This window comes from Orcinus orca, chromosome 15 (genome assembly GCF_937001465.1).
Source record: "Orcinus orca chromosome 15, mOrcOrc1.1, whole genome shotgun sequence".
Taxonomy (NCBI): domain Eukaryota; kingdom Metazoa; phylum Chordata; class Mammalia; order Artiodactyla; family Delphinidae; genus Orcinus; species Orcinus orca.
The window spans coordinates 55,234,624-55,261,244 of NC_064573.1; the positions used below are offsets into that span (position 1 = coordinate 55,234,624).

At 39.3% G+C, this 26,621-nt stretch overlaps 1 protein-coding gene across 20 annotated transcripts in view; it reads right to left on the reverse strand.

The window, feature by feature from the left end:
• DLGAP1 (DLG associated protein 1) overlaps positions 1-26,621 on the reverse strand; it is an 833,306-nt gene that overhangs the window by 33,924 nt on the left and 772,761 nt on the right. For all 20 annotated transcript variants that reach the window (XM_049698295.1, XM_033439361.2, XM_004275937.3 and 17 more), the window contains one exon: positions 19,821-19,912. In XM_049698295.1, the coding sequence (XP_049554252.1) occupies positions 19,821-19,912 (92 nt within the window). The remainder of the gene's footprint in view (positions 1-19,820; positions 19,913-26,621) is intronic.

A 26,621-nucleotide genomic window follows, 5' to 3' on the forward strand; every position in this document is an offset into this window, starting at 1 on the left:
CCAACTAAATTATCTTGAAAAGCACGTAAAAAGAAAGAAAGAAAGAGGGAGAGAGGAGGAAGAGAAAGGAAGGGAGGGAGAGAGTGAAGAGGGAAGGAAGGAAAGAAGGACAGAAAGAAGGAGAGAGGGAAGGAACGAAGGAGAGAGAGAGAAGGAAAGAAAGAAAGAAAGAAAGGGAAAGAAAGAAAAAGATGTATGAGGCATATCAGGAATTGCCAAGTTTCAGGCTTTTGAAATTTAAATTGCATGAATGCGACACCTTTAAAAGTCAGGTGTACGGGAAGAACTCTTGGGCTAGGTTATGATATTGTTAACTTGGCAAAGGAAAGAGATTGTTTGTCAAGTATAATATGGAGGGTGAGTGCTAGGCTTTGTCATACTACAAGGAAGCTGTGCGGCGTGGGATTGATCCAAAGCTTCTGGGTTGGCAAAGGCTGGATGTTTTTGACTGCCGAAGTTCTTGCCAAGTCTGTGGTCCCTGAACTGGCTGTCAGAAGATGCTGCCTCCACGTTGGCTTTTTGTTTTTAGCATTCTGCTTAGTTGAAAAGGCACAAATCACTACAAGCCCAAATGTTTACATATTTAAGTCACTTACAATCAAAAGAGATCTTTTGTAGCAGTTGACGTGGTGTTAAAAGAGAAAACAATGCTCCCTTTCCACATGCTTGTTCCACCCAGTTTTGAGGCCACAAGCTTTAAGGGTGAAGCAAGGGAGATGTTAAAAACTCAGAATTGTATGGAAATAGAGGTAATTTTGGTGAGAAAACAAAAGTAGGCTTTTGTTTCTAGAAATGGGGAGCAGCTCTCATAATAGATGCTAGTGTGCTTTCCTTCCACACCTGTGACTCAATCTGTGCATTCACAAACCTGCTGACATGGCGAGTGTCATTCACAAGCACATTTTTTTCTTTTTGCCACACGGTACGACTTGCGGGATCTTAGTTCCCCACGAGGGATTGAACCCAGGGCGCCGGCAGTGAGAGCACTGAGTCCTAACCCCTGGACTGCCAGGGAATTCCTCACAAGCACATTTTGATGCCAGCATTTATCCCCCTAACCATTAAGTGTGTCCTCGAGGTCTGTGTATTATTTTGTAACATAGGAGAGAAGGAGATGGTTCCACCAATTGGGGATAAGAAAGACCAGAAGCTATTATGCAAATAACCAAAATACCCATCTGCTCTCATCCCCATCCCATAAATGAACATAGATGCATGTTCCCTTTGCATGTCCACACCTCCAGACGCGCACATCCTGCTGTAGACATTCACTGTTTTCCAACTTCATCTATTTAACAAAGGAATGGCGCGTGAGGGAGTTGAAGAGGGAGGACAAGGCCACAAAGTGACTTACTAACCATTTATTCCGGGATGAGTTTTCTCTAATTCCCTGGTTGCTGTAGGTAAATAGTCCTTGCAGTAACAATGACTCTCACTTGGATGAGCTCCAGATAAATAGGCCAGACAGTTAAGAAGTAGTTTACGAAGACATAAATGGAAATATTAAATACCCATACACTAGGAAAATAACATTCTGGAGTTTTCTTGCCAAAAAATTGCTGTGAGACCAGTAGCTTCTCTCTGTACAACCACTAAAGCCATATCGATTTGTCAACTTGACAATGTTAACAAATAACGCAAAAGTACACCATTGCAAAACTTCTAGCTCCCCTTAACCCTTTCAATTGTGAGGACCAAAAATTATTGCTTGATAAATTGTTCCAAAACACATATAAATATCTAAGCTTATAAAAGATATTTGAGTGGGGATGGGGGCAGGAAGCCAGAACACATACCACGCACTTACCCACGTTTATCACTTGTTTCTGAACTAGAGATTATGAGAGCAATATAGCAACCTGGGAAATAGGGTAACAAGCAGAAAGGCAAGACCCAGGAGACTGGGCCTAGACCTTCAACTAAAAGTCTCCATCTGCGTGTAATGCTACTTTAAAATTGAGGGAACATTGCTGGAATGTTGAATCAGAGAACATAGCCTAAAAGAGGCCACTGGTGTTCATTGTACCCAACTTGTAAACTTTAGATATGGAAAGGTAAAGTTACTTTTAATTTGGATCTCTTTGATTGGAATGCTCTTTCTTTCCCCGTGATTTCCATACCTTCCAGTACATTCCATGACCTTCCAACCAGGGAATAGTGCTAAATGACAGGGCTTACCCTACCTACAAGCCAAATAAAACCTACATTGATGAGTTCTGCTTCTGGCCAAGATGGAGTAAGAATGATTGAATTTATTTACACTTCTATCTGAAACAACTGTAAAAGAAGAGTTACATACCAAAAAACTGGTATTTATATGATCTATCAGTGGATAATTGGAAGCTGAAATTAAAATAATACCATTTACAACAGCAAGAAAAATATGAAATATCAGTGAGCAAAGCTGACAGAATATGTGCAGGACCTAAAATAGCTGTACAAAAAGAGCTTTAAAAAGAAGGAAGTTGGTGGTCTTACACTACCTGATTTCAAGACTTATTATAAAGCTACAATAGTCAAGACAGTGTGGCACTGGCATAAAGATGGACACTTAGATCAATGGAACAACACAGAGAATGCAAAAATATATCCATTTTTATATATCAATAAATGAGAAAAGGTACAAAGGATATTCATATGCAAAAAATTTGACCCATACCTTGCACCATATATAAAAATTAACTCAAATATAGGTCATAGGCCGTAACATCGAAAACTATAAACATTCTGGAAGGAAACATAGAAAAACTTTGTCGCCTTGAATTAGCCAAAGACTTCTTAGGTATGACACTGAAAGCACAATCCACAAAAGAAAAACAGGACTTTGTTAAAATTATGAATTACTGCTTTTCAACTCTGAGAGAATGAAAAGACAAGCCACAGACAAGGAGAAAATATTTGCAAATCTCCCGTCTGATAAAGAACGTGTGTCCAGAAGGTAAAGTACTCACACAACTCAATAATAATATAGATAAAACTAGTTCTGTTTTTAAAGATTTGAATAGACATTTCACTAAAGAAGATATATGGATAGAAAATAAGTTCATGAAAAGATGTTCAACATCATCATGCATTAGGGAAATGCAAATTAAAACCACAATGAGAGAATACCACGTATCTATTAACATTCCTAAAATTAAAAAGACCAACCATACCTAATATTGACAATAATATGGAGCAACTGGAACTCTTACACAGTAGGGATAACATGAAACAAAGGAACTTGCACACAGTAGGAATGTAAAATGTATACCACTTTGGAAAACTCTTTGGCTGTTTTTTAAAACATTAAATATTCACATCCCATTAGACCCAACCCACTCCTAGGTTTTTACCTAAGAGAAATGAAAGCGTATGTTAGATTAGTACACAATGTTCATAGCAGCTTTACTTTAATTACTCGAAACTGGAGATGACCTAAGTGTTCATCGACAGGTCACTGAATAAACAAATTTGGTATATCCATACATTGAAATCCTAATGTGCAGTAAAAGGTTCAGACTATTCATACGCGCAAAACGTGGACGAACCTCAAAGTCCTTATGCCAACTGAGAGGAACCAGGCCAAAAAGGATTACGTACTGCAAGATTTTATTTCAATAAAATTCTGGAAAATGCAAACAAGGGACAGCAAGTGGGGAAACTGGTAGGGGAGGAGGAGTGGGTGGGAAGGAGGGGAGTGACTATATAGGAGGAGACTTTGGGGAGTGATGGATGTGTTCTCTATTTTGGTGGTGGTGATAGTTTCATTTCACATATATATATAGATTTGACAAATATATGTCAAAATTTATCAAAGGATACACTTTACTTATGTATAGTTTACTGTATGTTCATTAACTTCAATAAAGCTGTTAAGGGCTTCCCTGGTGGTGCAGTGGTTGAGAGTCCGCCTGCCGATGCAGGGGACATGGGTTCGTGCCCTGGTCCGGGAGGATCCCACATGCCGCGGAGCGGCTGGGCCCGTGAGCCATGGCCGCTGAGCCTGCGCGTCCGGAGCCTGTGCTCCGCAGCGGGAGAGGCCACAGCAGTGAGAGGCCCGCGTACCGCAAATAAATAAATAAAATAAAGCTGTTAAAACAAAGTACATGATGGGATTTGGGGAGGTGTCTGTGCTCTCAAGTGCCTCGCTCTCAGTGTAAAGTGGTACAGATTTTTTTTCAGGAGCTATTTAAAAATGGATATCAAGAACATTAAAAAATGTTATAATTCTTAGACCCAGGAATTCCATTTCAGGAAATGGGATCATCTGAAATTGTGAAAATACATACTGTACAAAGGTATTTATCACAATATTATATATTATTATTTTGATCAGTCCACTTTTTATGTTTATACATGCACAGTTTTTGTTTTTTTTTTGTTTTTTTGCGGTACACGGGCCTCTCACTGCTGTGGCCTCTCCTGTTGCATAGCACAGGCTCCGGACGCGCAGGCTCAGCGGCCATGGCTCACGGGCACAGCAGCTCCACGGCATGTGGGATCTTCCCGGACCGGCGCACAAACCCGTGTCCCCTGTATTGGCAGGCGGACTCTCAACCACTGCGCCACCAGGGAAGCCCCATGCGCAGTTTTAAAATATCAAATGGTTCCACAAGGCTGACTATGAAAAATAGAAATTCCTGGCCCACTTACGTAACAATTTACTGCTCCAGAGGCAGCCACTTATAAACACTATTTCTAAATAACAAAAATTGCTATTCTTTTTTTATATTCAGCATTTGTCCATAGGAAAGATGAAGATTTAGATTTCTCTCACCTCATCATCATTCTTCCTTCCTCTCTCAGTGTCTCTGTCTCTGTCTCTGTCTCTGTCTCTGTCTCTCTCTCTCACACACACACACACACACACACACACACACACACACACACACACACAAATGCATTTCTGGTCTGTTCCTGTATTTTTCCATTCTCCTAATATACTTGCATTGTAAATTTGGACCAATATTCAGACCTTGCCTTTTATGGCCACATTATTATGAGCAGAAAATACTATTCACAGCTGACCATGTGTAATGGGCTGACTTGTGTGCTCCTCCCACAAATTCCTGTTGAAGTTCTAATTCCCTTTACCTCAGAATGTGACTGTATTTGGAGATAGGGCCTTTAAAGAGGTAATCAAAGTAAAGGAAGTCATGTGGTTGGGCCCTAATTCAGTGTAACTGATATCCTCATAGAAGAGGAAATTTTGACACAGACAGACACAGAGGGAAGAACATCTGAAGACAGGAAGGAGATGGCCATCTACAAACCAAAGGCTGCAGAAGAAATCAACATTCCCGACACCTTGATCTTGGACTTCTAGCCTCCAGAACTGTGAGGAAATAAATTTCTGTTGTTTTAGCCACCCAGTCTGCGATACTTTGTTATGGCAGCCCTAGCAAACAAATATGCCATATTAAATTCTATTTCCTGCACATTTTTTTCCTTTTAAAAATTTGCTTAATTTTTATGTACTTAGCACTTAATCCTCAAAATTCCTCCAGGTATGTAAATGTCCTCTCCATGCATTGAAACAGATTAGGAATCCTACCAGTCTTCCTGAACAAATCTTTCACAGCTTCTGACCTGCTCCCTCTCACCTGGTCGCTCCCCAGACCTGCTGCACCACCATTGTCTGGGGATCCCTTTTCTCCATCAACCTTTCCTTTCCCCCTTTCTTGTGCTGGATCACGTGTTTCCTGAATTCTATATTTACTTCTTTCTTTGCTTTTCTCCTTTTTGTATGTTTTTCTAGAAATGTCCTCACGTGTACCTTCCAACTCTTCTGTTGGGTTTTCCAGTTCTCTGTTAAGTTTTTAATTTCTTTTTTTAAAATATAAGTTTATTTATTTATTTATTTTTGGCTGCGTTGGGTCTTCATTGTTGTGCACGGGCTTTCTCTGGTTGCGGCGAGTGGGGGCTACTCTTCAGTTGTGGAGCACGGGCTCTAGGCGCATGGGCTTCAGTAGTTGTGGCACACGGGCTCAGTAGTTGTGGCACACTGGGCTTAGTTGCTCTGCGGCATGTGGGATCTCACGGGACCAGGGCTCAAACCCGTGTGCCCTACATTGGCAGGCGGATTCTTAACCACTGCACCACCAGAGAAGTCCCAGATAGGAGACTTTTCAGCCAACTTTGAGCTGGGATAGCGTATCACCAGGACCCAAAGAAGGAGAAAAAATCAGTTTATCTGAAATGAACAAATAAACCTATGTGACAAAGGAAAGCAGTAATAACGATTAAATCAACAACATCATTTCTTTTTCAAGTTCCACTTGAGTAAAAGGAGCAATTGCATTTTTTAATCAGTCTTTTCGAAAATGTTCCTCTTAAACAAATGAAGTGTTTCCCTTACTGTAAGCCCCTCATTTTTTGTTTCTGTCTTGACTAGACAAGATTTATTAAGTTGTGTTTCACCGTCCTTGGGGCCCACTCTACCACATGCCTCCTTGAAAGGCATAGTAAAAGCCTCCGGAGAAGTCTGTGCCTTGGTGAGGGGCTCATCCACTGCGATCCTCAGCGTCAGGTGATCTGACTGGGCTTTCACCTGCAAAATCCCTGATGGTGGTTTCTTTGGGTCTTTGGGCTCAGACTGGTCCACTCTCCCACCATAGACTGTTCCATATGCCCGTGTAGAGGGAACGTGGCTGCCGGGATTCTGGGAGCTGAGTGAACATAGAACGCTTGGGGCAAGTGCCTCAACAATATGTTTGTGAATTTTCATTTATCCTCCTATTTTCATTACAGCAAACTGCCCTCAACTGTCCTCCAGACCCAGGACCCTTTGTTTTAGCCCCTGAAGGGAAGCCTCCTGTCTCCTGCCAGAGCCTCCTGTCTCCTGCCAGTCTGTCACCTGACTGTAGATTCAGACAGCTTTTAGCTCCACCTTCACCCCTACATCCAGTGCTGTCAATGCCCGTGCCTTTTGTGGGTTCTGAAACTTAAATTGAATTACATCTTAGATTTCTGCATCACTGGCTTTAGATTCAGCTTTTTCTGGTCGCCTAAGTCAGGTATCACTTGTCTATCTGCCTTCCAGCTTTCACAATTTTGCTGTTGTATTTTTTCCTCTTTTGTTCTCTTCATCCTTGACAGTTTGTGCCAAAACAAACACAAAATCCTTTTACTGCCATTTAGTTTCAGAAGGTCTCAAAGATTGACGTGTATATTTTTTTCGCCACCTTTAATCAAAAGTCAATCTAGAAATAATGTAGATATTCAACAGGGAGAGAAAGGGGAAGCAAATTATGGTCCACCCATATACTTGAATATTGTGTAACCATTAAAAGAAGTATTTGTCATGAATTTTTAATAATGATAAAGCCCTTGTTGTAATAGTTGATTTTTAAAACATTACTGAATTTTATACATAGGATGATTTCAACAACTTGCAAAATGTTCATGGAAAAAGCATGGGTAAAATTATACCCCTTTATTAGTTCATGGTTAATGGACGGGATTATGGGAAATTTTTATTTTATTTCTGTAATTTATAAATTTTCATAATGTATAAATACTATCTTACTTTTCTTATCATTAAGTATATTAATAACACACAATTGTTATAGAAAAGATAGATAAACTTAAAAAGATATCTATCTCTCCATCCACACGTATAATCACAGTTTTTTCAATTGCTCCAAAGTACATCAGAGAGTTAAACTGTTAACACACTGCTGTATGTTTTCCTGCAAGTAAATCTGCATGCTATTTTTATAATGAAAATGATAATATTCTTCCTCTTTGTGTCCACTGTTAAGAGTCTTGGAGTCACTAGTGGGCTAATGTAAGAAAGTCTAGTTTGAACCACTGTTGAAATACAATTGTTACTTGGAAGGAAAGAGGAGATCCCTGGGAGTCTTTTAGCTTTTTCACCTAAGTCAATAGAAAGGGTTGGTTTACTAGATTTGCTAATTATCAGCTTGAAAGGCAAGAAGACCTCATGCAAACTCCTGGCGAGCAGTCCAAAGGATGAGAGAGAATGGGGGTGGGATGCTTGCAGGCCTTGCAATAGAGCAGCAGCTGAGGGGAGTGTCCCTGGGAGAGGGGTTGGCAAGATACGCCTGCTTTGCTTAGGATCAGTCCTGCAGAGCAGCAAAAATATGCCATGTGGATCCTACCGAATAATCCTACTAGCTGACCCGTGAAACAGGAATTGGGGACAGATAGCTAATGTTGGATGGAGAGGAGGCATTTCTTTATTGGCTTAAGAAAGCAGTCTTGCTTCAAAACCACATGCATTCATTGACTCTGGCTTGGAGCTGCCATGGCATTTAAACTAGTGATCTTTAGGCAGCCTTCCTTTGTGCCCAGTCCCCACAGTGAGGCAGCTCTGGAGAATGGATGTGGCGCTTCTGCTACCAGTGGCATTTTCAGGATGGGATGGCTGCCTGAAAGTATAACAGGAAGATTTGTGATACTCCATTTCGATTCTTTTTCTTGAAGTAGGTTGGTTACCCAGGGCATTTTGTGTTTTTACTAATGAGTTATTAATTTTCCTTTTGTTTGGATAGGGAACACTGAAGAGCACCCTGAATTTACAAGTCTGCCAGGCAGATGGACTTTGTTATGTTGGATTTGGTTCTTAAATTGTGATGGTTTCAAAAGGTGGTGAGGAGTCTCTGGGTCTCTTCCGAAGTCTTTTAATCTTCCTCTCTTTGCACTATCTCTTTCTTTCTCTGGCTCTATTTTCTTTCTGTTTTCCCTTTTTGTTAGGTTAGTGTTGTTTATCAGTCTGTTTATTTGGGGAAGGAAAAGATGGATTGTAATGGCCATTCAATGCGAAAATAAGAGTCTCATCTTTATCACTGGATAATTTTTTTTAAAAAAATCCCACTGCTGTCTTTAAGAAATCTCATCTGCCCAATTTTATGTTTTAAGATCCTATCTAAATGAATGAATACCAGCAAAATTATAAAAAGAATTATAATTAGAAACAGAAGAAACAAGTAATCCCTGCTTGTTTGACAGTGGGTTTCTTTTGGAAAGGCTCAAAACAATCATTAACATCCATTTTTTAATGCTTATTTACTTCATAGCGGTTAACTGCAAAGTGACCTTTGAGGACGGGTATATTTTGGAAGGTTAAGCAGCAAAATTGGGGCTGCTAGCCCTTTTGGGGGATGAATTTAAAAGAAATCACTCAGTTTACGGAGGAACTGAGCATCCTACAGACTTCAATAATTTATTAATTATTCAACTTTTTAATAACGTGATGAAAGTAGCTCATTTGATGTTTGGGGGTTGCTATTAGGCACGTCCAAATAATGTAATGTTAAACACTCCTGTAGATAGACAAGTGTCAGGGCATGAATTTGGTGATATAGAATTGTTGACTGCAGGGGAAATGTTTGAAGTACGTTTAAAAAATTAAGATGATTTTCTCTTATTTTCATTTTACATTTTATTTTATTTTTTATTTTTACTTTTGGCCTTGACCAGGGATCAGGGGCCAACCCGTACCCCCTGCATTGGGAGCACAGAGTGTTAACCACTGGGCCTCCAGGGAAGTCTCAATTTTCTCTTTTTTTTTTGCGGTACGCGGGCCTCTCACTGCTGTGGCCTCTCCCGTTGCGGAGCACAGGCTCCGGACGCGCAGGCTCAGCGACCATGGCTCACAGGCCCAGCCGCTCCGCGGCATGTGGGATCCTTCCAGACTGGAGCACGAACCCGCGTCCCCTGCATCGGCAGGCGGACTCTCAACCACTGCGCCACCAGGGAAGCCCTCTCTTATTTTTAAAGAAAAGATGGTATAATTGCTTTCTTGAGATGTCAATCTTTAGAGAGATTCTATTTAGGTACCTAATAGAATAGGAAACACTTATATAGTGCTTCCTGTGTGTCAAGTATTTTTCTAAATGTTTTACATATGTTAAACAAAACAGGACAACACTGATGTTTACCCTATTGTGTATCCTTCTCTCTTTTTTTTAAAATTAATAAATTTTAGAGAAGTTTTAGGTTCACAGCAAAACTGAGCAGAAAGTACAGCGATTTCCCATATACCTCCTACGCCTTGACATATACAGCTTCCCCACCATCACCATCTCCCACTGGAGTGATGCATTTGTTACTAGTGATGAGCCTACACTGACGTATCATTACCATCCAAAGTTCACAGTTCACATGAAAATTCACTCTTGGTGTGGTATATTGTATGGGTTTGCACAGATGTAAAATGACACCACTGTAGTATCATACAGAATAGTCCCAATGCCCTAAAAATCATCTGTGCTCTGCCTATATACACTTCCCTTCCCCCAAACACTGTTTTTCTACTGTCTCTATAGTCTTGCCTTTTCCAGAGTGTTGTATAGTTGGAATCATCCAGTATGTAGCTTTTCAGATTGGCTTCTTTTACTTAATAACCTGCATTTAAGTTTCCTCCTTGGCTTTTTGTGGCTTGATAGCTTATTTCTTTTTCTTATTTCATTGCTGGTATACAGGATAGTGATTAACTTTTGTATATTCACCTTGTATCCTGCAAACTTGGTATAATTATTTGTTAGTTCCAGGAGTTTTTTTTGTCAATTCATTCAGATTTTCTACGTAGACAATCGTGTTATCTGTGAACACAGTTTTGTTTCTTCCTTTCTAACCTGTATACCTATTATTTCCTTTTCTTGCCTTATTGCACTAACCAAGACGTCCAGTATGATACTGAAAAGCAGTGGTAAGAGGGAACATTCTTGCCTCGTTCCTCATCTTCGCACAAAAGCTTCAAGGTTCTCACCATTAACTAATATGTTGGCTGTAGGTTTTTCATAGATATTCCTTATCAAGTTGAGAAAGTTCCCCTCTACTCCTAGTTTGCTGAAAATTTTTGATCGGGAGTTAGTATTGGATTTTGTCAAATGCTTTTTCTGCATTTATTGATGTGTTCATGCGGTTTTTCTTCTTAGCCAGTTGATGTGATGGATCACATTAATTGATTTTCAAATGTTGAACCAGCCTTGCATATCTGAGATAAAACCTACTTGGTCATGGTGTACAATTTGTTTTATATATTGTTGAATTTGACTTGTTAATACTTGAGAATTTTTGCATCTATGTGCATGAGAGATATTGGAATGCAGTTTTCTTTTCTCATCATGTCTTTTTCTGGTTTTGGTATTAGTGTAATGCTGGCCTCATAGGATGATTTAGGAAGTATTCCATCTGCTTCTATCTTTGGAAGAGATTATAGAAGATTGATATAAGTCATTCCTTAAATATTTTGTAGAATTCACCAGTGAGCCCATCTGGGCCTGGTGATTTATCTTTTGGATGATTATTATTTATTGATTCAATTTCTTTAATAGATATATGCCTATTCAGATTGTCTATTTCTTCTTGTGCGAGTTCTGGCAGATTTTATATTTTAAGGAATTGGTGCATTTTATCTAGGTTATTATTTGTGGGCATAGAGTTGTTCATAATATTCCTTTATTATCCTTTTTTTTTTTTTTTTGCGGTACGCAGACCCCTCACTGTTGTGGCCTCTCCCGCTGCGGAGCACAGGCTCCGGACGCGCAGGCCCAGAGGCCATGGCTCATGGGCCCAGCTGCCCCGCGGCAGCGGGATCCCCGCCCCCGGACTGGGGCACGAACCCGTGTCCCCTGCATTGGCAGGCGGACCCTCAACCACTGTGCCACCAGGGAAGCGCCCTTTATTATCCTTTTAATTTCCATGGGATTTGTGTGATGTCCCCCTCTAATTTCTTTTTTTTTTTTTTTAATTTCTTTTATTTATTTATTTTTGGCTGTGTTGGGTCTTTGCTGCTACGCACAGGCTTTCTCTAGTGGGCTACTCTTTCGCTGAGGTGCGCAGGCATCTCATTGCAGTGGCTTCTCTTGTTGCAGGGCACAGGCTCTAGGCATGTGGGCTTCAGTAGTTGTGGCACGCAGGCTTAGGAGTTGTGGCTTGTGGGCTCTAGAGCGCAGACTCAGTAGTTGTGGCGCACAGGCATAGTTGCTCTGCGGCATGTGGGATCCTCCTGGACCAGGGATCAAACCCATGTCCCCTGCATTGGCAGGCGGATTCTTAACCACTGTACCACCAGGGAAGTCCCTTAATTTCTGATATTAGTAATTTGTGTCTTCTTTCTTTTTTTCCTTAGCTAGCCTGACTAGAGGCTTATCAATTTTATTGGTCTTTTCAAAGAATAAGCTTTTGGTTTTGTGGATATTCTATATTGATTTGTTATTTTCAATTTCATTAATTTCTGCTCTAGTTTTTATTGTTTCTTTTCTTCTGCTTACTTTGGATTTAATTGCTCTTCTTCTTCTGGTCTGGTAAGGTGGAAGCATAGGCAATTGACTTTAGATCTTTCTTCCTTTCTAACATATGCATTCAATGCTATAAATTTTGCTCTAAGTGCTATTTTTTCTGCATCACACAAGTTTTGATAAGTTGTGTTTTTATTTTCATTCAGTTCAAAATATTAAAAAATTTCTATTGAGAGTTCTTCTTTGACTCGTGTGTCATTTGGAAATGTATTGTTTAATCTCTAAATATTTTGGAAATTTCCAGCCATCTTTCTGTTATTGATTTCTAGTTTAATTCCACTGTGGTCTGAGAGCAGACATTGTGTAACTTTTACTCTTTAAAATGTATCAAGATATGTTTTGTTGCCCAGAATGTGGTCTATCTTGGTGAATGTTCCATGTGAATTTGAGAAGAATGTGTAATCTGCTGCTGTTAGATGAAGTAGTCTACGGATGTCAATTATATTCAGATGACTGATGGTGCTGTTGAGGTCATTTATGTCTTTTCTGATATTTGGCTTTCTGGATCTGTCCATTTTTGATAGAGGGGGTTGAAGTTTTCAAATATAAGAGTGGATTCATCTGTTTTTCCTTGCAATACTATCAGTTTTTGCCTCATGTATTTTGATGCTCTTATTAGGTATATAAACATTAAAGATTGCTATGTCTTTTTGGAGAACTGAACCCTTTATCATTATGTAATATCCCTCCTTATCTCTGATAATTTCCCTTACTCCAGAGTCTGCTGTCTGAAATTAATATAGCCACTCCTGCTTTCTTTTGACTAGTGTTAATATGGTATATCTTTCTCCATTCCCTTACTTTAAAAAAACAATTTTTTAACATCTTTATTGGAGTATAATTGCTTTACAATGTTGTGTTAGTTTCTGCTGTATAACAAAGTGAATCAGCTATATGTATACGTATATCCCCATATCCCCTCCTTCTTGCATCTCCCTGCCACCCTCCCTATCCCACCCTTCTAGGTGGTCACAAAGCAGCAAGCTGATCTCCTTGTGCTATGCAGCTGCTTCCCACTAGCTATCTATTTTACATATGGTAGTGTATATATGTCAATGTTACTCTCTCACTTCGTGCCAGCTTACCCTTCCCCCTCCCTGTATCTTCAAGTCCATTCTCTACGTCTGCATCTTTATTCCTGTGCTGCCCCTAGGTTCATCAGAACCTTTTTTTTTTTTTAGATTCTATATATGTGTGTTAGCATACGGTATTTGTTTTTCTCTTTCTGACTTACTTCACTCTGATCCCCTTAATTTTATTCTTATTTTTTTAAATAAATTTATTTATTTTTGGCTGCGTTGGGTCTTCGTTGCTCCACATGGGCTTTCTCTAGTTGCGGCAAGTGGGGGGGCTACTCTTTGTTGTGGTGCACGGGCTTCTCATTGCAGTGGCTTCTCTTTGTTGTGGAGCTCAGCCTCTAGGCGCACGGGCTTCAGTAGTTGTGACACGTGGGCTCAGTAGTTGTGGCTCACAGGCTCTAGAGCTCAGGCTCAGTAGTTGTGGCACACGGGCTTAGCTGCTCTGCAGCATGTGGGATCTTCCCAGACCAGGGCTTGAACCCGTGTCCCCTGCACTGGCAGGTGGATTCTTAACCACTGCACCACCAGGGAAGTCCGATCCCCTTACTTTTAATCTGTATGTGTCTTTATATTTAACGTGGGTTCCTTGTAGAAAACATAAAATTGGGTATTGTTTTTAATCCAGTCTGACAACGTCTGTCTTCTAATTGGTATATTTAGACAATTGACGTTTAAAGTGATTATTGATATCGTTGGATTAATGTCTACCATATTTGTTAACTGTTTTCTACTTGTTGTCCTAGTTTTGTCTTCCACACATTTCCCTCTTTTCTTAGCATGTAAGTTATACTTCTTTTTCACTCTTTTTAGTGGTTGCCCTAGAGTTTTCACTGTACATTTTACAACTAATCCAAGTTCATTTTCAAATAACACTATATCACTTCAAGAGTAGTGCAAGTACCTTATAATAATTAAGTAGCCCTAATTCTTACCTTTCATCCTTTGTATGATTGCTGTTATTCAATTCATTTATACTCAAGAGTATAATATATTCATATATATTGTTCCTATTATTATTTTGAACAAACTGTTATCTGTTAGATCCATTAAGAATAAGATAAATGAAAGTTTTTCTTTTACCTTCACTTTTTCCTTCTCTGATGCTCTTCCTTTCTTCATGTAGATCTGAGTTCCTGGCCTATATCATTTCCCTTCTCTCTGAAGAACTTCTTTTAACATTTCCGTAAGTTGGATCTACTGGCTACAAAGTCCCTCAATTTTTGTTTGTCTGAGAAAGTCTTTATCTTTCCTTCCTTTTTAAAGGATAATTTCACAGAGTATAGAATTCTAGGCTGGTGTTTTTTTCTCTCAAATATTAAATATTTCACTCTATTCTCTTCTTATTTGCATGGTTTCTGAGGAAAAGTCACATATAATCCTTATTTTTACCCCTCAATAGGAAAGGTGTCTTTTTCTTCTGGCTTGTTTCAGGAATTTTTCCTTGGTTTTCTTTGAATATGACATGTCTAGGTGTATTGTATTGGGCATTTATCCTGCTTGGCCTTCTATGAGCTTCCTAAATCTATAGTTTGGTGTCTGACACTAATTTGGGGCAATTTTCAGTCACTATTGCTTCAAATGTTGCTTCTGTCCCTTTCTGTCTTTTCCTTCTGGTATTCTCATTATGCATATGTTCACCTTCTGTAATTGTCCCAGAGTTTTTGGATATTCTGTTCTGAGTTTTTTCAGGTTTTGTTTCCTCTTTGCTTCCAGTTTTAGAGGTTTCTACTGTTGTATCCACAATCTCAGAGATTCTTTCCTCAGCCATGACTCGTCTACTAATGAGTCCATCAAAAGCATTCTTCATTTCTGGTACAGTGTTTCCAATCTCTAGCATTTTTTTTTTTTTCTTAGAATTTTTATTTTTCTGCTTACATTATTCATCTGTTCTCGTATGCTGTCTGCTGTTTCTATTAAAGTCTTTAGCATTTTAATCATACTGTAAAAAAATTCCTGATCTGTTACTTCCAACATTCTTTTTTGTTTAATTGCTATCAAACTGTGTAACCCAGACCTTTATTTTAATGTACAAAACCTTTATTTACTTGCCACTTCTCTAAACTGTCATTTAACCTAAAAGCTGCATGTCTCCATACCCTCTAAAGAAATATTTGATTTAGATTCAATTGATTCAACCTACCAAATTTCACCAGTGAACTTATGAATACTTCCTATTATCTCTCCATCTACCCAGCCATCCATCCAACCTTATTTTTTTCCTGCTTTCAGTATTTTTTTAACTTTTTAAATCTTTTATTTATTTTTTTCACACACACACTGTATTTTATTTTTACAAGAGGTAAATAAACTGACCCCAAGCATTGTAAATGGATGACCACAACAAAAGCAACAATGATTGCAATTACCAAACACGAAACACACTCATACTATGTCATACTATTGACATTCAGTCCAGTAATCCTCCACTGTAACAGCTCCTTTACTTTGCAGTGAAAATTGATTTGTATATTTTTTGCCTCTGAGTCCTTGTGGGATTTTTTTTTTTTATTCAAACAGAAAGTCAAAAATTATAATCATTCTCATCAGTTCACTCAGTCCCATGTAATTAATTTTTTTTATCTTGATCTTTTGTTAGCACTTTTATGAATTCATCAGTTTTCCCTTAGAGTTCTGACAATGCTTATTCATTCAGTTCAGCAGTATAGTCAGTTACCAGAAACCTGTACTTGTCAGAGTCTTTTCCATGAATTCCTTGAAGATGAAACCCTTTTATAGGAACATTTTTGCAAAAGCATCAGAGTACACCCAGACTTCCAACATTCTTGTCATAGATGACTCTGAGTCTAGTGCTTGTTCAGTCTCTGCAAGCTGTTTTTTTTACCTTTTAGTATGCCTTGTAAGTCATTGTTGAAAGATGGACATGATGTACTAGGTAAAACAACCGTGGTGAATAATGGGTTTTTAATAAACGTGGTGGTGAGGTGGTGGGGAGGGGAAGCATTCTCTAGTCCTACGATTAGGTCTTAGTCTTTCAATAAGCCTGTGCCCTTGGACTGTGAACTTCAACAGTGTTTCTCAATCTCTCCCCACCTGCCCCCCACTGCAGGACAGGATGGCAAGACGGGGCTGGCTGGGGTTAGGTATTTCCCTTCTCCCAGATAGATTTAGGCTCTGATTAGAAACCCAGCAGATAAGGCTCTGGTAAATTAGTTTCTCCTGCAGGCAGATCTTGTTAAGAACAGAATGCTCTGGCATATTTCAGAATGGTTCCTTTCCCCTCTCTCCATCAGAAGCGTGAGAGGATTCTTCTCTGATTTCCACTGTGAGGACCTGGTAGATCTTCTGCAGTTAAGAATCATGAAAGTAAGGAGGCCCCCCTATGACTGGGTCCCTGTAAAAATTTCAACTCTCAGACTTGTCCTCCCTGAGCTGCCAGCAATTCATCAATCACAGTTCATGTTTTCCTACCCTGGTACTGGTTCGCATGGGGCTTTTCTTGTGGGTTTCTGCTCCAGCAAGTTGTGATTCTCTGTGTCTGTGAGTCTCTGCAGTACCTAGAGCACTGATTTTTCTTGTGGCCTCACTTCTCTGACTGGTTTAAGAAGAGTTGTTGATTTTTCAGTTTGAACAGCTTTTTTATTTGTTGTTAAAACAGAGTCGTGACTCCTAAGCTCTTCTCTACCTGCTGGACCAGAAACTGCCTGTTATCTTCTTTTTACATATAAGGAAACCAAGGCAAAAAGATATTTAGCAATTTGATCAAGGCCTCCCAGCTAGTAGGTGGAAGAGTCAGAATTTGAATCTTGGTTCAGGAGCCTGTGTTCTTAACCGCTACATCCTTGAGGAAAACAAGCAAGTTGGGCTTGTAGGGGAAGGAGGAATATGTTTTCTTGCCATGAGATCTTTCATATCTACTAAGTTTACATTTTCAAAACATTTTCTAAAACAATGAAAGGAACATGTGCCAGAAGGGTTGGCTTGAAAATAATGATTACTAAAACTTGAAGTAGATACAATAAGTAAACATTTTAGAGTAAAAGAAAACAAAAATCACTCCTAAACCTACCATTTTTACAGATTACATTTCAGTCCTTGTTCTTCTTTGTGAATATTATATGTGGGTATTATGTCCTCTTTTTCATTTAACATCGTATCATGGGAATTTCTCCCATGTTTCCACATCTTCTTTATAATCACATTTAATAGCTGTATAATAGTCTATCCTGGTGACATGCTATAACTTACAAAAGTATTCTCTTATTTGACATTTGATGATTGACATTTTTCTTTTACAATGATAGGTAATGTTCCACAATTTTTTCCCTTTCACTGAGTGATTTCATTCAGGATAGCCCCATGAATGGAATTCCTGGGTCAATAGATTTGGATAGTTGTATAATTATTGCTAATTTTTGTCATATTAGTTTCCACATTAGGGTTGTACCAATTTTCTGGGCTTCCAGCATTGTGTAATTATATCAGATATAGTAGCATCAAAATGTTATATATATGTATATTGAAAACCTTTTAGATACAAAGGCAGTGTCAATAACAGGAGGCTATAAAATAGGACCCGTTCCGTGAACTGATGCATGACTTCTTCTCAGATTTTAAGTTTATGTTACATGGGGCCTTGTATATAGGAGACATTCCATAGATATTTATTGAATGGATGGGTGATGAACGGTTGGATGGATGACATCCAACTGATTTCTCCTTACTAACACATAAAAAGTTAGTGGCAAAGTTGAACTGATATCCTGATTTAGAATATAGAGTTCTTCCTCCCACTATAACTGCAGTTTTACTTCATTCAGCCAACATTCACTACATACTTAGTATATGAAAAGCACAGTCTGGAAGCTGGGGGTATTACTCTCAATAAAACATAGTTCCATCCATCATGGTCCTCACAGTTTGACTGGGAAACTCACAAACCTCTCCAGATCAAATTCTCATTTATAAAATGAATGGACTGACCTCAGAAGTCCTTTCCAGCTTCCGGATTCTGTGATCTTCTCAAACTCTAAATTTCCTACTTCTAGATACTAAGTCTAAAGTAAGCTTATCTTAAAGAACATTCTAAAGAAACTGGTGATCCTGGATAGTGACAGGGAGTCTTCTCCCCTTCCTATTCCTCATTTGTTCGTTCATTCATTCATCATTCATTGAGCACATACTAAACATGAGACTCTATTAAGCTCTAGAAATAAAAATACCAATAAGTCCTCTTCTCTTAAAAAGTCTATAGTCAAAAGTGCGACGGTTTTTTGAAGAGGGATAGTTTGGCAACACAACAGTACTCCACACAGTGTTTATGTGTGTGTGAGTGGGATCCACTTATTCTACTGTCAGGGAGGGGAAATTTCCCCTTTTCTCCTCTTGAGTTCCTGTGGCTGGACCAATCATAAAACTGACACAAGACAGATTGTGTCCTGTGGACTGGAGAAAAAGAAACCCATTTAATTTGTGTGCACATAGAGGTCGCATAGAAATGGGACCTAAGAAGTGGCCAAAGCAGATAGCTTTTATATTTTTTAGACAAAGAAGCAATAAATATGAGAGGGATTGACAGGACAAAGAAACTTAGCTTTGGGTGTTTAATTGGTAAGGAATTTAAGCAAAGTTTGCGCTTAGGTAGTAAATTAGTAAAGAAGTAACAAGTACCGTATGCTAACACATATATATGGAATTTAAGAAAAAAAAAATGTCATGAAGAACCTAGGGGTAAGACAGGAATAAAGACACAGACCTACTAGAGAACGGACTTGAGGATATGGGGAGGGGGAAGGGTGAGCTGTGACAAAGCGAGAGAGAGGCATGGACATATATACACTACCAAATGTTAGGTAGATAGCTAGCGGGAAGCAGCCGCACAGCACAGGGAGATCAGCTCGGTGCTTTGTGACCGCCTGGAGGGGTGGGATAGGGAGGGTGGGAGGGAGGGAGACGCAAGAGAGAAGAGATATGGGAACATATGTATATGTATAACTGATTCACTTTGTTTTAAAACAGAAACTAACACACCATTGTAAAGCAATTATACTCCAATAAAGAGGTTAAAAAAATAAATTAAAAAAAAAAAAGGAAGAAGTAACAAGTATGCAGGTTTCTCAGCCCTGAGTCCCCTATCTCTGGTGATAGTGGTGTCTTTCTACCTCCCAGTACAAGGAGAGCACCTTTCACATGGGACATTTATTTCCTGCTTTCAGGGAGACAGAGAGGAGGGTAAAAGTATCCCTCTTGCGTTGACTGTTTCTTAAGTAGTTTAAATTCAAAATAATCAACGTGCCATTGAGGCATATTTTGGGCCCCAGCACTACTATTCTAGCTAACATTTAAATGCAGTGGTCTCCAGTATTAAAGTAGAGGAAGGAATAAGCTAATATTGACTCAGGCTCCCCCTCTGAATGCTCCCAGAAGTTAATGGAAAATAACACTGAATCTTCAAGGTTTTTCATAGGGAAAAAATACTTGTACCATACTTGCCAACATCAAGACGAAAGGGGACAAATGCATGTGGACTCACCATTTCTCTTCTTCTACTTGCACTCCTATGGACTGGAACTTACTGGGTGCTTTATTTTCCCCTGTTTTGTTAGGTTCCTCAGCATCATCCACCTGAAGAAATAACCAAAAGTAGAGGTGCTCTATTTTAGTCATCTTGCTTGAAAAACAAAGTCCCATTGCATTAGAAACCTCTATAATATTATTGGAATGTTTTGTGATTTATAACCTTTTTGTTCAATGTTTACGTGTTTGATGAGCAACTTCATTATAATGCACTTGGACTCTGCTGATCTTAGTAAAATGCAGTTTTGTTCATTTCCAAAGTGCCTAATAAACGTCTGTGATTCCTGCATGGACTTGTGAAGATATACTTCCTGTGAGCTCTGTATTAGAAGGGAGCACCTCATGGGATGGTGTTGTTGAAAGTTTTGAATCTGCAAATACCAAAATGCAAAACAAGGCAGAAATTTCACTTATTGTAGTTAGAATTGTTGACATTAGGAGATTTAGGTATTAACCTTATTAATATAACTATAGAGCATCTTCATTTTTTTTTCCCCCTTAAATTAAGGAATTGGCTTTGGATATCACTCCACAGTTTCTAAATAGCTAGGCATATATTATAGTTCATATAGAAAATGTATCTGTGTATAACTGATAGCTTATGTGACAGATGAGACCCAACCCAAATTTGAAATAAATTTTATGACTCTTCAAAGCAGTTAGATTTATTCCTCTTTTTTCTCTATGTTTTTAATAGATTAGTTTTTTCTAAATAGAAAGCCATTTAACATAAGTTGTATAAAACTAAAACACAGAAGTGTATAATGTAGAAAGCAGAAGTTCCCCACGAAGCACGGTCAATCCTTTGATGCATATTTGACCATCTTTTAACGTATGTAGAATATATTATATATAAAAGTGATTATTAATACTAAATTTACACAGATGAGATTATACTATATATTTTTTGTGTGCAATCTGCTTTATTCATTAACACTGCTATCTTTTGGACATTTTATCATGTTAGTAAATATAGCTCTAACTCAATCCTTTTGTTGGCTACATAAATACTCCTTTTAATGGTTATGTAAGCAACGTGGGCATCAGGGTAATTTTCTCTCTGCTGTTATTACATTTAGTATTATAATTAATATTTCATATGTATATTTAGAACAATTCTGCAAATACTGTATGAGAAAAATTCTTAGGAGTAGAAATGTTAGATGGAAGTACTGAGCATATTCAACTGTAAGGGATATTGACAAACTGCTCTTCAAAGCATTTATCAGTGTATGGGAATATCCATTTTCCAAATGTTCACCAATATTAAATATTGGCAAACTTTAAAATTTTTGCTAATATCACAGGTGAAAAATATCTATTAGCCTCTTGTATTTTTATCTGTAAACTGCCTATTTATATCCTTTGCTAGTTATTGTGGGGGTTTTTTTCTTATTGAGTTGTCTATTTTCTTCTTTATAGGATCTCTTTACATCTTATGACCCTTAATCCCTTTCTTGGCTATATATACTGTAAATACTTTTTCCCAGTTTATCGTTTGTCTTTTAAATTTTGTCCTTCATTGTAGAGAATCTTAAATTACTATGTAGTCAATCTAGCTTTTATGGTTGGGAAAGACCAAAAGTTCTCTTATATTTGTTTTTATGCTTTCATTTTTTTTCATAGTTCTTAAATCCACTATCCTGAAATGTTTGTGTAGAAGATACAGAAATTTAATATTTTTTCTGCACATGAATCATCAATTGACCTGGCTCTTTTTATTAACTAATTCATCTCTTCGGTTTGAGATGCCAACTTTATCTTATACCAAATGTTACCCATATATATTTACCCAAACATTCTCATATATAAAAATGTGTTCTGGGGCTTCCCTGATGGCGCAGTGGTTGAGAGTCCGCCTGCCGATGCAGGGGACACGGGTTCGTGCCCCGGTCTGGGAGGATCCCGCATGCCGTGGAGTGGCTGGGCCCGTGAGCCATGGCTGCTGAGCCTGCGCGTCCGGAGCCTGTGCTCCGCAGCAGGAGAGGCCACAACAGTGAGAGGCCTGCGTACTGCAAAAAAAAAAAAAAAAAAACACAAACAAACAAAAAAATGTGTTCTGGGTCTATTGATCTATTGGTCTTATTGCTCCTCCCTCTCTTTTTTTCCTGATATAACTTTGTAATAAATCTTGATATTTTCTGTGACAAGTCTCCTCTTGTAATTCTTTTTTTTTTTTTTAATAAATTTATTTATTTATTTTTGGCTGCGTTGGGTCTTTGTTGTGGCACGCGGGCTTTTCGTTGTGGTGGCTTCTCTTGTTGCGGAGCATGGGCTCTAGATGTGTGGGCTTCAGTAGTTGTGGCTCGCGGGCTCAGTAGTTGTGGCTCGCGGGCTCTAGAGCGCAGGTTCAGTAGTTGTGGCGCACGGGCTTAGTTGCTCCGCGGCATGTGGGATTTTCCTGGACCAGGGCTCGAACCTGTGTCCCCTGCATTGGCAGGTGGGTTCTTAACCACTGCTCCATCAGGGAAGTCCCTGTAATTCGTTTTTTTAAATGTAATTTTAAAACTCCAGCAACCTAAGTGTCCATCAACAGATGAGTGGATAAAGAAGATGTGGTACATATATACAATGGAATATTACTCAGCCATTAAAAAGAATGAAAATTTGCCATTTGGAGCAACATGGATGGACTTGGAGGGCAGTAAGCTAAGTGACATAAGTCAGACAGAGAAAGACAAATACTGTATGATACCACTTATATGTGGAATCTAAAAGATACAACAAAGTAGTGAGTAGAACAAAAAAGAAACAGTCTCACAGATATAGAGAACCAGCTAGTGGTTACCAGTGGTGAGGGACGGAGGGGCAATATAGGGGTGGGGGAGGAGGAGGCCCAGGCTCTTGGGTGTAAGATGGGCTCAAGGATGTATTGTACAATGTGGGGGAATACAGTCAATATCTTGTGATAACTATAAATGGAAAGTAACATTTAAAATTTGTATAAAAAAGTTAAAAATTTTTTAAAATAAAAAATAAATTTTACTCATTAAAAACCCCAAAACCTCTAGGGTATTTTGGGTATTAACTTCTTCTAAATAAACTAACATCACATTGTCAAAACCCTCCCCCCAGTCTCGACTAAGTGATAAAAATCACATAGGAATTTTCATTGAAATTTCTTTAAATATTTGTATGAATTTGGAGAGAATTGCCATCTTTACACTATGGAGTATTCCCATATAGAAATATTAATAGCTTTCCATTTATTCATTTATCCATATCCTTCCCCCACCCACCCAGGACTAGAATACCAGAAAAACACCAGAAAAAGTAGTTGATGTGAGTTTTGGTGACATATTATATAAAAATGCATATTTTTAAATATTCTAGAATCATATTAGTGCTGTGAGTTGCTCCCACTAGAAGAACACGTGAACCAAGATCATATGTTCACCACATCCGTCACGGGCTTTTGAATGCATGTGCTCATTGAGGGAAATAGCACATTTATTTATTAATCGGACAAAGTGCCTCATTCTGGTGACTTAGTTACTGTCTGGAAGCCCCAAGCCCACCTTCTCTACCCAGCTGCTCTGTGGCACAGGGGCCAGGACTCTGAAGACTACATTTCCCAGGCTTCCTTGCTCGCTGGCCTCCAATTAGGTTCTAACCAAGGAAGGTCGGAGGAGGGAAGGGGGCTTCCATCCTGTTTCCACCTTCTGCTGGCAGTTGTGGCTCCAACCCCAGCCCTTTCGAAGCCCAACAGCACGTGCGCCAGCCCTTGCAAGTCCTGGCACCAGACGGCCGTGCTCGCCTCAGTGGTCTGGGATGGGCTATATGGGCCTCTCCTCTGAGTGTCTGAATTTTGGTAACCCCGTCTTTCCCCTTCTGCTCCCCTAGTCCAAGGGTGACCTCTTACTGCATCCCTTTCTGCTCTCTCAACCATCCCATTACTGTAGAACCAATTTGGTGTATGAAACTGCCTCTGTGTGAGAAACGAGCACGGCTACCTTTTTCCTGAATGGGATTCTAACCGGTTCCGTATGGCTACACTCATGGAAATTAAAAATGCTCAGGATGTCAGACAAAGTACGATGCTGCAGCGTTACACTTTGGGGTAGTTTCAAAATTACCCAATGAAATTTTTTCGAAAGATGCACGATAGATATTCCCCTTAAGAACCGTGATGCTCAATGCACCGGGAAAGGGAGAAAGAAAGGAAGCAGGGGTCCGAGGATGAAGGACGTTGTACTCTGTTCCAGCCTCGCCCCACCTGTCCAAACTCAGCTTATTTGCATCAAAGCGTTGTCATCTGCTTAAGCTTTAGTCATTGCAGATAAATTTACCTCTCTGACTTTAATCCCCTTAGTTAGATCCAAGTATTGACAAATGTCACCTCTCTTATATAGTATGTAGGGTAATCTACTTAAATTTATGAAGAGGCATTCAAAAATTTTAAATACGTTGCAGGGTTAATTAAATCTCTGTCCTGAAAAAAATTGAGAAAGCCCACGGCCAATGATACAATTTTAGTGTTTTTGGCTAATCAAAATTTTAAAGGAGGATAATACTAATAATAACAATCAAACCTAATATTTATTGAGCCCTTAATATGCCAGGCACTATGCTTTGAACTTTACATATATTGTATCCATCAGTTTTTTGTTTTTAATTTTATTTATTTATTTTTTGGCTGCGTTGGGTCTTCATTGCTGCACACGGGCTTTCTCTAGTTGCGGCGAGCAGGGGCTTCTCTTCGTTGTGGTGCACAGGCTTCTCATCGTGGTGGCTTTTCTTGTTGCAGAGCACGGGCTCTAGGTGCACAGGCTTCAGTAGTTGTGGCACACGGGCTCAGTAGTTGTAGCTTGTGGACTCAGTAGTTGTGGCACATGGGCTTAGTTGCTCCGCGGCTTGTGGGACCTTCCCGGACCAGGGATTGAACCCGTGTCCCCTGCATTGGCAGGCAGATTCTTACCGCTGCGCCACCAGGGAAGTCCCTATCCATCAGTTTTTATTACAACATATAAAGTACCGATGCAATAGCAACTATTATTATTCTCATTTTCCAGATGAGGAAACCATTAAGTAATTGGCCTAAGTTCACACAGGCTGTAAAGTAAATAATTATAATATTAACTATTAGATATAGATTAAATTTAAAATGTTGGGAAAGGCTTGAAAACTCTGACCCTAAAAAGGTAAACTGTGAGAAAGAGCCCAAGGTCCTAGTAGCACATATTTGGGGGATTAGGATTTAAATTAGATTACAGTGTAATGAAATTTGATGACTATTTTGTATCCTAAATTTAAATTTACTTATTATTCTCCATCAAAGAAGCAGCATAATGTGGTCACATTAGATGCCAAGGTACAATCTAGGCTCTGTCAACATAAGATGTGTGACCTTGGGTTCTCACTTCTGTGGGAGAGACAATAACCCACCTATGCCATAGGGCTGCTGTAGAGGCAGAATGAGACAACCATATAAAGCACGCCGTGCTCTCATATAATTTCTATAACTGTGAACAATGATTGGAGGAAGAGTAAGAACAATTCTTTAGCTCACTAAAATATCCAGATATTCAAGAAGCAGGGTGGTCTCTGAAACAAAGACTTTCTCCCCAGCATTATTCGTGAATTTCAGAGTAGTTCCGTCTAACTGGGTAAAAAAAATAATAATATAAGTTGGATATCATATAGTATATGAATGCTTTATTCTAAGAATTATTTAGAGAGTAACCTAACCAACCAGCAGAACTGGGAGGTGATTAAGATAGAAGCTTTTAAATAAAATGAACAGTAAGACAGATAATTACCTTTAAAATACATTGTTAAGTGAAAAAAGGCAAGATATAGACTAGTGTGAGGTATATGCTGCTACTATCTGGGTAAAAAGGGGAATGAATATATATTTGCTTGAATATGTGCAAAATACCCCTGCAGGGAGATGCAAATATTGGTTCTATTGATTTTCTCCGGAAAGGAGAACTGACTGGCTATTTTTTTTTATTTCATTTATTTATTTATTTATTTATTTATTTATGGCTGCTGGGTCTTCTTTTCTGTGCGTGGGCTTTCTCTAGTTGCGGCGAGCGGGGGCTACTCTTCATCGCGGTGCGCGGGCCTCTCACTGTCGCGGCCTCTCTTGTTGCGAAGCACAAGCTCCAGACGCGCAGGCTCCGTAGTTGTGGCTCACGGGCCTAGTTGCTCCGCGGCACGTGGGATCTTCCCGGACCGGGGCACGAACCCGTGTCCCCTGCATTGGCAGGCGGATTCTCAACCACTGCGCCACCAGGGAAGCCCCTGACTGGCTATTGAATAGCAAGGGGAGAGAGGCTGGTCACTGTATGTCTTTTTATAACTTTTGAATTTTGAGCCATAGGAATATATTATCTATTGAAAAACTAATGTAAAATAAAGAAAAAAAATTTAAACATTAAGGAAGTAGAAGAAAACTAACATTACTGGGTGCCAATTATGTGCCAGATAAGAAAGGTGGAATTTTTAAAAAATTACGGTAAAACAGACATAAAATTCTCCATTTAACCCTTTTTTTTTTTTTTTTTTTTTTTTTGCGGTACGCGGGCCTCTCGCTGCTGTGGCCTCTCCCGTTGCCGAGCACAGGCTCCGCACGCGCAGGCTCAGCGGCCATGGCTCACGGGCCCAGCCGCTCCGCGGCATGTGGGATCTTCCCGGACCGGGGCACGAACCCGCGTCCCGTGCATCAGCAGGCGGACTCTGAACCACTGCGCCACCAGGGAAGCCCCCATTCAACCCTTTTTAAGTGTACAGTTCCTGTGGCATTAAGTACGTT